The following is a 12685-nucleotide window of genomic DNA, read 5'->3' as shown; positions in this document are numbered from 1 at the left end:
CTCTGTCTAGCATCTGCCAAAATTACAGACTGTGAGATGGAAAACTGGTGTTCCCTATCATATTGTTTGTGCAGGGCTGGCACGGTGAGCCCCTCGGCAGTTATGAGAATCTTGTTTCTAGATGCCAGCCAAGGGCAAACCTTACAAGAAAGCCTTTCTAAGAGTAGCAGTCTCAGGCCTGCTGAATCAACTCTTTTATTTATTTATTTACTTATTTATTTTATTATTATTATACTTTAAGTTTTAGGGTACATGTGCACAATGTGCAGGTTAGTACATATGTATACATGTGCCATGCTGGTGCGCTGCACCCACTAACTCATCATCTAGCATTAGGTATATCTCCCAGTGCTATCCCTCCCCCCTCCCCCAACCCCACAACAGTCCCCAGAGTGTGATGTTCCCCTTCCTGTGTCCATGTGTTCTCATTGTTCAATTCCCACCTATGAGTGAGAATATGCGGTGTTTGGTTTTTTGTTCTTGCGATAGTTTACTGAGAATGATGATTTCCAATTTCATCCATGTCCCTACAAAGGACATGAACTCATCATTTTTAATGGCTGCATAGTATTCCATGGTGTATATGTGCCACATTTTCTTAATCCAGTCTATCATTGTTGGACATTTGGGTTGGTTCCAAGTCTTTGCTATTGTGAATAATGCCGCAGTAAACATACATGTGCATGTGTCTTTATAGCAGCATGATTTATAGTCCTTTGGGTATATACCCAGTAATGGGATGGCTGGCTCAAATGGTATTTCTAGTTCTAGATCCCTAAGGAATCGCCACACTGACTTCCACAATGGTTGAACTAGTTTACAGTCCCACTAACAGTGTAAAAGTGTTCCTATTTCTCCACATCCTCTCCAGCACCTGTTGTTTCCTGACTTTTTAATGATTGCCATTCTGACTGGTGTGAGATGGTATCTCATAGTGGTTTTGATTTGCATTTCTCTGATGGCCAATGATGGTGAGCATTTTTTCATGTGTCTTTTGGCTGCATAAATGTCTTCTTTTGAGAAGTGTCTGTTCATGTCCTTCACCCCACTTTTTGATGGGGTTGTTTTTTTCTTGTAAATTTGAGTTCATTGTAGATTCTGGATATTAGCCCTTTGTCAGATGAGTAGGTTGCAAAAATTTTCTCCCATTTTGTAGGTTGCCTGTTCACTCTGATGGTAGTTTCTTTTGCTGTGCAGAAGCTCTTTAGTTTAATTAGATCCCATTTGTCAATTTTGGCTTTTGTTGCCATTGCTTTTGGTGTTTTAGACATGAAGTCCTTGCCCATGCCTATGTCCTGAATGGTAATGCCTAGGTTTTCTTCTAGGGTTTTTATGGTTTTAGGTCTAATGTTTAAATCTTTAATCCATCTTGAATTGATTTTTGTATAAGGTGTAAGGAAGGTATCCAGTTTCAGCTTTCTACATATGGCTAGCCAGTTTTCCCAGCACCATTTATTAAATAGGGAATGCTTTCCCCATTGCTTGTTTTTCTCAGGTTTGTCAAAGATCAGATAGTTGTAGATATGCGGCGTTATTTCTGAGGGCTCTGTTCTGTTCCATTGATCTATATCTCTGTTTTGGTACCAGTACCATGCTGTTTTGGTTACTGTAGCCTTGTAGTATAGTTTGAAGTCAGGTAGTGTGATGCCTCCAGCTTTGTTCTTTTGGCTTAGGATTGACTTGGCGATGCGGGCTCTTTTTTGGTTCCATATGAACTTTAAAGTAGTTTTTTCCAATTCTGTGAAGAAAGTCATTGGTAGCTTGATGGGGATGGCATTGAATCTATAAATTACCTTGGGCAGTATGGCCATTTTCACGATATTGATTCTTCCTACCCATGAGCATGGAATGTTCTTCCATTTGTTTGTATCCTCTTTTATTTCCTTGAGCAGTGGTTTGTAGTTCTCCTTGAAGACGTCCTTCACATCCCTTGTAAGTTGGATTCCTAGGTATTTTATTCTCTTTGAAGCAATTGTGAATGGGAGTTCACTCATGATTTCGCTCTCTGTTTGTCTGTTATTGGTGTATAAGAATGCTTCTGATTTTTGTACATTGATTTTGTATCCTGAGACTTTGCTGAAGTTGCTTATGAGCTTAAGGAGATTTTGGGCTGAGACAATGGGGTTTTCTAGATATACAATCATGTCGTCTGCAAACAGGGACAATTTGACTTCCTCTTTTCCTAATTGAATACCCTTTATTTCCTTCTCCTGCCTAATTGCCCTGGCCAGAACTTCCAACACTATGTTGAATAGGAGTGGTGAGAGAGGTCATCCCTGTCTTGTGCCAGTTTTCAAAGGGAATGCTTCCAGTTTTTGCCCATTCAGTATGATATTGGCTGTGGGTTTGTCATACGTAGCTCTTATTATTTTGAGATATGTCCCATCAATACCTAATTTATTGAGAGTTTTTAGCATGAAGGGTTGTTGAATTTTGTCAAAGGCCTTTTCTGCATCTATTGAAATAATCATGTGGTTTTTGTCTTTGGTTCTGTTTATATGCTGGATTACATATATTGATTTGTATATATTGAACCAGCCTTGCATCCCAGGGATGAAGCCCACTTGATCATGGTGGAGAAGCTTTTTGATGTGCTGCTGGATTCGGTTTGCCAGTATTTTATTGAGGATTTTTGCATCAATGTTCATCAAGGATATTGGTCTAAAATTCTCTTTTTTGGTTGTGTCTCTGCCCGGCTTTGGTATCAGAATGATGCTGGCCTCATAAAATGAGTTAGGGAGGATTCCCTCGTTTTCTATTGATTGGAATAGTTTCAGAAGGAATGGTACCAGTTCCTCCTTGTATCTCTGGTAGAATTCGGCTGTGAATCCATCTGGTCCTGGACTCTTTTTGGTTGGTAAGCTATTGATTATTGCCACAATTTCAGCTCCTGTTATTGGTCTATGAATCAACTCTTATCTACACAAAAGCTATGCAGATCCCTGGCATAACGTAGAGTAAGACAAACATATTTGCCATATCAACTAATGTTAAGTGGATTAAATTCACCTATTAAGAGAAAACACTATTAGATTTTGTTAAAGAGGTATATTTTAAAAATAATTTGAGAAGTTCAAAATACGGTTATGAATTGCTAAGGCAATAAACTAAAATAATTCAGTGTTTATTTGCTTTAAATTCCTACCTCTATAGCATAATCTTGGAATACTTTATCCTATACTTTATCTCTTCTGTTTGTAAACTCAATAACACTAAAGTTATATTCAGGTCAAAAAACAGAGAAGAGAAAGGGCATTTTGATAATGCTAAAATAGACAGTTCTAAAAGGATATTTTAAAAGTAGACAACTTTAAAATATATTTATGAGTTTTGAATATTTGTGCACTAAATTTTCATCAGGTTTCATAAAACAAAAAACTGCAAGTGTTCTGAGGAAAAATGGAAACATATTAGGTCACATAGACTTTAATTTACCTCTTTGATTTCATACCAGAGCCAGTGGATCACAACTGAGTTCCTAGACTAGTGCTCAGCAAATGAGGACACAGGTGAAATTCTACCTGTTGCCTATTTTGGTCAGGAAAGATTTTTCTAGAACACAGCCATAGCTATTCATTTATGTGCTCATGCTACGAGGTAGAATTGAGTAGTTACAACAGAGACCACATGATCAGCCCAGTGGAAAACATTTACTTTCTGGCCTTTTACAGAAAAAGTTTACTGACTCCTGCTCTAGAAGTTATAAATAACATATTTTATAGAAATGAATCTGATGTGTCTTTCAAAACTCTACTCTGGAAACAGAATGAACCCTTTTTAAAATGACCATGGGACCCTCACAAAATATAAAAGTATTTTGTGCAAAAATGAATAAATCCACAAAGATATTATTGTCCAGTAAAACTGCAAATTGCAAACAATGTAAGAAGAATTAAAGTCTATCTTAAACTCAATAAGGAATATATATCTTTAAAAACATATTTAATCAAAGAGTAAATGAAAATCAAAATTGTCTAATATCCGGAAAATTTCAAAGGTAAAAAACATGCATATTAGAACCTTTGGGATATAGATAAAGCAGTGCTTAGAAAAACTTTTAGTCTTATATTAGTCTTATGTACTTGTTTTTAAAAGTGAGAAGGTTTTCAAAGAAAACTAAGCAAAGCAAAAGATGTAATAAAAATAAGACTATATTAGTATAAATTTTAAAGCCAAAAGTGGTTCTTGCAATAAAAATAACTGAATTAAAATAGTCTCAATTCAAAAAAGGGGGAAAGCACTATTACTCAAAGTTTTGATTTAAATTCCTACTTCTGTGGTATAGTTTGAAATACTTTAGTGTATGCCTTATCTCTTCTTTTTGTAAACTCACAATCTACTTGATAGATGTGTTAAAAGAAAATGAAACACTGTGCCAGAGAGCACATAGCTATGAATGTGGTCCATTCCCACCTGGATTATAACCCACTAAAAAGAATAGTCTCTGCTTTACTCTTCTATTTATTGAGTCCATGCAATATAACATGTAAGTATTTTTAATAATATTGTGTATTAACTTCAAAGCCACTCGGGAGGGGTGTTTCATATTGATTCATTCAAAAAACATGATCCCTAAATGCAAACACCCCAGTCAAATTTCTGAGACTTTTGAATAATCAGGTGTAGGTTAGCATTGAGTCTGAGCACTTGTGTAGGAAAGAGGAGGTAATTTTGAGGCACACTGCTTTTTAACAGTCACTGTCTTCATATAAATTACAGTGAGATATAAAGTATATCAGAATGAAGGTTATATTTTGGAAAGGAGAACAAAGCTGCATAAAATAATTAATGCTATTGATTAAAAAGTGAACTATTGGCCAGGCGCGGTGGCTTACGCCTGTAATCCCAGCACTTTGGAAGACTAAGGTGGGCAGATCACGAGGTCAGAAGATCGAGACCATCCTGGCTAACATGGTGAAACCCCATCTCTACTAAAAACACAAAAAATTAGCCGGGTGTGGTGGTGGGCACCTGTAGTCCCAGCTACTCAGGAGGCTGAGAATGGCGTGAACCCGGGAGGCGAAGCTTGCAGTGAGCCGAGATCGCACCACTGCACTCCAGCCTGGGTGACAGAGCAAGGACTCTGTCTCAAAAAAAAAAAAAAAAAAAAAAAGTGAACTATTATTTTACGTACAACTAAGAAAGAGAAAATGCCATTTAACCATGCACGTGCCGTAAGTTTTAAAATACTTTGAATTTGAATGATGATAATTTTTTCTTAAAAAATCATAAGTGTCAGATATATGAGTACTATCCATATATTCCTTGTTAAAATGAATACTATAGACAGTAACTACTTTCAGATTTTAAATAAATGTTCCTTATATTTGTGGGAAGACACAAGAAGCCTTTTGTGTGTGTGTGTAATTGGGGAAATGCTTTGCATTGCCTGAAGGACATCTAGAGTCTACATAGGTCTAAGGCTAAAAAGCAGAGTGATTCAGAGAAAGAATATAAGATTATTGCTGAAAATATACTATTTACTGGTGATATCCTGTCAAGACTAGAGCAGAAAAAAAGACTGGGCTGTTGCAGTGAGAGCTACAACATGTAATGAGCCTACAGTTAGTGTAAAACCTTCTTTTCCTGAATATCTCTTAGGGCACTAAGGCAGTATATTTAAGGCCTTGTAATATTTTTAGCACAAGGCTGACATTTTTGCATGGAATGTGGGTAGCAGTAGGGCAATAGCAGTCAAATATACACAGGAAATCTACGATAAATAAATATAAAGGATACGTGTAAAGTTTCTAAGTCCAGGTTAAAATATATGATCCGTACGGTTCTCACAGTCAATAAAAACTAGCAATGTTAAAAAGTAGATTGAAAGCAGAATTAAGGATTGGACAAAGGCAAAGCTGGTTTTAGGGAAATGAGTGAGCAAACCGAAAAGACAAAAGTTAAGATTTGATGATCTAAAAAGATTCACTATTGGCCGGATGTGGTGGCTCATGCCTGTAATCCTAGCACTTTGGGAGGCCGAGACAGGTGGATCACCTGAGATCAGGAGTTCGAGACCAGCCTGGCCAACATGGCAAAACCCTGTATCTACTAAAAATACAAAAATTAGCCGGGCGTGGTGGCGCATGCCTGTAATCCCAGCTACTCAGGAGGCTGAGACAGGAGAATCACTTGAACCCAGGAGGCAGAAGTTGCAGTGAGCCGAGATCACGCCACTATACTCCAGCCTGGGCGACAGAGCAAGACTCCATCTCAAAAAAAAGAAAAAAGAAAAAAAAAAGATTCACTATTGAACAACCCTGACATAATAAACCAAGTCACCAGAGCTAGGGCAGAGCAGTGAATCCAGTCTAGGTGGAAAAATGACTTTAACTCCCATCAATTTTACATTTCCACTTACACATGTGTGTTCCTTTGATGATAATGCAGACAGAATTAAAATGTTGTCTATAGTAGTATTTCTTTTAACATGAGGAAATTGGTGTCATTATAAATTTCTTTTGTGATGTGTAGAATGGAAATGGAGCTCCAACTGAACTATTGCAGGCCAATGATTATCCTACCATTGTAATTTATATTTGTATAAGAATCTAGACTAGCGTTACTCCCTACGGCAAACCCTGTCTCAGATAAAACCGCTAATCCATTGATTTTTGTTGTTGTTATCTACTTCATGTTGGTAATCTTTTTTTATTCATCCCATTCTCTGATTTTCCTGTTCCCAGGATCCAATGCTCTTACGTATACACCATTCTCAGTCATTTCGTTGATTTATATCCTCTTCTCTATTCAGTTTTGAAAATTCTATTTTAAGATGCCAAATACGTATGTATATTCATTTCCCATTTCTTTTTCTACTACAAAAAAAAATTTAAGCTAAAAAGGGAATATAGGGAATATGTACTTGAAATTACTTTATTGTTGAGAAACTGAGCTAGAAACTAAGGAATCAAATACATAATAGGGCATATATATACATATATGTCCCATTCCATAAGAAATGTGTTAAATATCATAAAGTTTGTTTAATTTTATCGTTTTTAGAAGACTCCCAACCTGATGAAATCTCAGAGAAGAGCCCAGAAAATCAAGGCAAACATTTGTGGCAAGTTTTATTCACCAATAAATTATTGACTACAGAGCAAGAAATTTCAGGAAAACCACACAATCGAGACATAACCATTTTTCCTGCAAGAATGATGCCTTGTAAATGTGACATTGCAGGGTCTGCTTGCCAGGGGCTCAGCCTGATGGCCCCACACTGTCAGTATTCAAAAGAAAAGGCTCATGAGCATAATGTTTGTGACAAATGGCTCATCAGTATTAAGGATGGCAGAACTAACACTCAAGAGAAATCTTTTGCTTATAGTAAAATTGTGAAAACCCTCCATCATAAGGAGGAAGTTATTCAACATCAGACAATTCAGACTCTGGGGCAAGATTTTGAATATAATGAAAGTAGAAAAGCTTTTCTTGAAAAGGCTGCCCTTGTTACATCTAACAGTACCCACCCAAAAGGAAAATCTTACAATTTCAATAAATTTGGGGAAAACAAATATGATAAATCAACCTTTATTATTCCTCAGAACATTCATCCAGAGAAGAGTCACTATGAGTTTAATGATACTGGAAATTGTTTCTGTAGAATCACTCACAAAACTCTCACAGGAGGGAAATCCTTCAGCCAAAAGTCACACATTAGAGAACGTCATAGAGTTCATATAGGGGTGAAACCCTTTGAATATGGAAAAAGTTTCAACCGTAATTCAACCCTCCCAGTGCATCAGAGAACTCATACAACAGATAAATACTCTGATTATCACCCATGTACAGAGACATTCAGCTACCAGTCAACTTTCAGTGTACATCAGAAGGTTCACATAAGGGCAAAACCCTGTGAGTATAATGAATGTGGGAAATCCTGCTCTATGAATTCACACTTGATTTGGCCTCAGAAAAGTCACACAGGGGAGAAACCCTATGAATGTCGTGAGTGCGGGAAAGCCTTCAGTGAGAAGTCACGCCTAAGAAAACATCAGAGAACTCACACGGGAGAGAAACCATACAAATGTGATGGATGTGATAAAGCTTTCAGTGCAAAGTCAGGCCTAAGAATACACCAGAGAACACACACAGGGGAGAAACCATTCGAATGTCATGAATGTGGGAAATCTTTTAACTATAAGTCAATCCTCATAGTGCATCAGAGAACTCACACAGGAGAGAAACCTTTTGAATGTAATGAATGCGGGAAATCTTTCAGCCATATGTCAGGCCTAAGGAATCACCGAAGAACTCACACAGGGGAAAGACCATATAAATGTGATGAATGTGGGAAAGCTTTCAAACTGAAGTCAGGCCTGAGGAAACATCATAGAACACACACAGGGGAGAAGCCCTACAAATGTAATCAGTGTGGAAAAGCTTTCGGTCAGAAATCACAACTCAGAGGACATCATAGAATTCACACAGGGGAAAAACCCTATAAATGTAATCATTGTGGGGAAGCTTTCAGTCAGAAATCAAACCTCAGAGTACATCACAGAACTCATACTGGGGAGAAACCCTATCAATGTGAGGAGTGTGGAAAAACTTTCAGGCAGAAATCAAATCTCAGAGGGCATCGGAGAACTCACACTGGGGAGAAGCCCTATGAATGTAATGAATGTGGAAAAGCTTTCAGTGAGAAGTCAGTCCTAAGAAAACATCAGCGAACTCACACCGGGGAGAAACCATATAATTGTAATCAGTGTGGGGAAGCTTTCAGTCAGAAATCCAATCTCAGAGTACATCAGAGGACTCACACAGGGGAGAAACCTTATAAATGTGATAAATGTGGGAAAACTTTCAGTCAAAAATCAAGCCTTAGAGAACATCAGAAAGCCCACCCAGGCGATTAAACGTATGCATATAAAGAATATGAAAAAACTCTGAGCTGGAAATCAAACCTCACAATACATAAATGAACACACAGGAGAGAACTGTTAACATAGTGAGCACTGGAATTTCCTCTACAATTTCAGCCTCCACCATATATCAAAGAATAGAAGATAAATTGTTGAAATCTATTTTATATGGGCATTCTTTCAGCCAGAGCGCAGTCTTCTATGGATATTACAGAACTCATACAGCAAAGAAACCCTATAAACATAATGAATATGGAAAATACTCTTGCGAACTCACTCCTCAGAAAACTCACGCTGCAGAAAAGCTCTGAGAAAGTAATAAAAATGTGAAAACTGTGCCAACAATCAAAACTCATTCACCATCAGAGAAATCACACAATGACAAAAGCTAGAATATAATAAGTGTGTGATAAACTTTAACGAAAAGTCAGTACAGCAGAAAATACATTCAAGATAGAGACCTCATAGTATATTAAAACAAACAAGAAATGAAGTTAATGGATGTTGGGAAATTCTTCTGCCATGTCAACCCTCATTTTAACTTACACAGAGGTAATCCCTATATGTCGTATAATAACTATTGAAATGTTCACTAGTAATCATTTTCACTTCTCCCTCATGCCACACCTGGCCTAAATTTCTCAACCACTCTCTCATCTAAACGGGGTCATATTGTTACCCTCTAGCTAGTGGAATATGGGGTCAGTGACAGGTCTTAAATACATCAGTCAAATTCTCAATATTTTCTTCTATCCCTCATTAGAATGGAATGGAGGAAAACCTTGGGACTCAGCCTCTGATGATGGAAAGTACAAGATGGTAGGAACCCGGGTCAGAGAAGGATCCTGTGGCATGGAGTTTTCTCCTCCCTGTACACAGTTGGACTTTTTGCAGTGAGGAAGTAAATGTGTTCTCTGCTGAACTTCTAAAGGCTTGGGTATACTTGATACTGACAGAAACTCAACAACCCTCACATAATAAAACTTACGAGTATGATTTTTCAGGACATCTGAACTCAGTGTATGTCAGAAAAGTCACATAGGACAAATCTCGGACAGCATCCTGAATGACCATGGCTTTTATCCCCAAAGTCTTCCTCATCAGACAGGTAAAATCATAAGAAATCTGACATTTTAACAAATATAGGAAATTCTTCACACACACAGACACACACACATACACACCCAAAATCTCATTAAATATATGATAATTTAGTTTTGAATGTGTAAAAGTTTTCAACAAATTATCATATTTTATATCAGAGCTTGTTACAAGGAGAAAATTATCAATTTGAGAAAGGTAAGTAATAGCCTTTATCTAGATATTGCTTTATCAGAACTGTTTCACATATAATATCAAAACTTTTAATGAAATATAAGACATTCACTATAATAAAAAGCTTAAAAAGAACAAAAAATAAACTGCATAAATTGAAAAGCAGTGTTGCAAATATGTGAATGTTTTGTGAGTTATTGATTGTTTATGTATGTATATATGCATGGTACTTACCAGGTACTTGTTTTATGTTTCTTAGACCTCAACATTGCTGTAAGAGAATTGTGTTCCCCTTGCTTTATAACTACTTTGACATCAGCTACAATTTGCCACATGAATATTAATAACAAACCTTTTACAGAAAATATCTGATACCACATTCCCTTTCTCCTGCTGCCTTCTAACATGTTTGTCTAGTAAAGGCCATTGTTACTAAACTGCCTTTTTTCAAAGAAGCCAGTGTCAACCAATACATTTCTCTCTCTCTTTTTTTCTATGTGTGTCTCTCACACACAAATACACAAGCAAATATATATATATATATCTTCAACATCACTGATTCTTTCCTAGCAGTGTTGAGTATAATAATGGACCCTTGGAAGGCATTCTTCATTTATGGTACTGTTTTTCATTTTTAGCATTTTAATTTTATTATAGTTTTTATCTCTCTGCCACAGTTACCTACCTGATACTGCATGTTGTCTAGTTTTCCCACTGGAGTCACTTTATATGGCATTTGGCATTCTTTCTCTCAGTTAAAAAACTGGTTGGATCTTTGTTTCTCTCTACAACCACCTAGTTTTCCAGATAGCTTTTTGCTCTGTGGCTTCAGATATCTGGTGCATTGAAGAAAAGTTAAAGTCTTCCCAATTATTTTCTTGTTTTATGAATAGAAGCAATGCTCTTGCCTGCTCTCTATTTCTCTGAGTTGTAACTGAACATCATCAGTTGTTTTTTGACAAATGTTCCAGGGTAATTTGATGGGAAAATGATGATTGTTTTCAAAAATGATGCTGCTGGGCGCGGTGGCTCACGCCTGTAATCACAGCACTTTGGGAGGCTGAGGCAGGCGGATCACAAGTTCAGGAGATCAAGACCATCCTGGCTAACACGGTGAAAACCCATCTCTACTAAAAATACAAAAAATTAGCCGGGCGTGGTGGCGGGCGCCTGTAGTCCCAGCTGCTCAGGAGGCAGAGGCAAGAGAATGGCGTGAACCCGGGAGGCAGAGCTTGCAGTGAGCCAAGATCACACCACTGCACTCCAGCCTGGGTGACAGAGCAAGACTCTGTCTCAAAAAAAAAAAAAAAAAAAAAAAATGATGCTGAGATAATTGTATTACTCCATTCTCACACTGGTATGAAGAAATCCCCAAGACTGGGTAATTTGTAAAGGAAAGAGGTTTAATTGACTCACAGTTCTGCATGGCTGGGGAGGCCTCAGGAAACTTATGATCATGGCAGAAGGCAAAGAAGCAGGCACCTTTTTTACAGGGCAGCGGAGTGAGTGCAGCAGGGCAAATGCCAGATGCTATAAAACCATCAGATCTCATGAGACTCAGTCACTATCACAAGAACAGCATGGGGAAAACTGTCCCCCATGATCCAGTTACCTCCAGCTGGTCCTACCCTTAACACGTGGGGATTATGGGGATTACAATTCAAGATGAGATTTTGGGTGGGGACACAGGCAAACTGTATCAATAATGATACTTGGATATTGTAAATGCAACTTGATCTTTACAACATGATTTAAAACTTACTCAAAATAAATCACAGATCCAAACAAAATCGCTAAAAGTACAAAATTTATGATAGAAAACAAAAGAAACTGACCAGATATGGTGGCTCACCTGTGTAATCCCAGCACTTTGGGAGGCCAAGGCAGGAGGATTGCTTGAAGCCAGGAGTTCAGGACCATCCTGCACAACATAATGAGAGCCTATCTCTACAAAAAATAAAGTTAACCAGCATAGTGGCACATGCCTGTAGTCCTAGTCATAGCTACTTGGGAGGCTGAGGTGGGAGGATTGCTTGTGCCCAGGAATTTGAGGCTGTGGTGAGCTGTGATCATGCCACTGTACTCCATCCTGGGTGACCGAGCAAGACTTTCTGTCTCTTAAAGGAAAAAAATACAATGTTTATAATACAGAAAATGCAGTTATAATGGACCAAAAAAAAAGGAAAACATTAAAATAGATATTTCACTGAAGATATATAGTTAGCCAATAAATACTAGAAACAATGTCCAAAGCTTTGGTCAGCAAGAAAGTGCATGTTCGTGTGACAGCAATACAAATCCATTTAATAGTTCCTTATAAAGATAACAGTACCTTACCTACAACCAGCAATTTTCATTCTAGGCATTTTCCCCAGAGAAAGACAAAGAATTATATGCAAATGTTCATAGAATCTTTACTCGTAATAACCCCAAATTGTAAATAATTGGGTTCTTTATCAACAGAAAAATATATAAACAGTAATATTACCATATAATGGAATACAGCTGTACAAGGAAGAAACTGCAAATGCATGCAGCAACAT

At 37.5% G+C, this 12685-nt stretch overlaps 1 protein-coding gene across 8 annotated transcripts in view; it reads left to right on the top strand.

Annotated features, from left to right (window-relative positions):
* The window catches only part of ZNF782 (zinc finger protein 782), a 39685-nt gene extending 29378 nt beyond the window's left edge, over positions 1 to 10307 (top strand). For 5 of the 8 annotated variants that reach the window (XM_019034026.4, XM_019034027.4, XM_019034028.4 and 2 more), the window contains one exon: positions 7006 to 10307. In XM_019034026.4, the coding sequence (XP_018889571.1) occupies positions 7006 to 8861 (1856 nt within the window). In that variant the 3' untranslated portion in view covers positions 8862 to 10307. The remainder of the gene's footprint in view (positions 1 to 7005) is intronic. The other 3 variants (XR_002007419.4, XR_008668214.2, XM_063696594.1) reach the window with 2 other exon arrangements.
* The last annotated feature ends 2378 nt before the right edge of the window (positions 10308 to 12685 follow it).

Source organism: Gorilla gorilla, chromosome 13, assembly GCF_029281585.2.
Source record: "Gorilla gorilla gorilla isolate KB3781 chromosome 13, NHGRI_mGorGor1-v2.1_pri, whole genome shotgun sequence".
Lineage (NCBI taxonomy): Eukaryota > Metazoa > Chordata > Mammalia > Primates > Hominidae > Gorilla > Gorilla gorilla.
The sequence above is the reverse complement of the archived record's forward strand: the minus strand, read 5'-3'. Positions and strand labels throughout refer to the sequence as shown.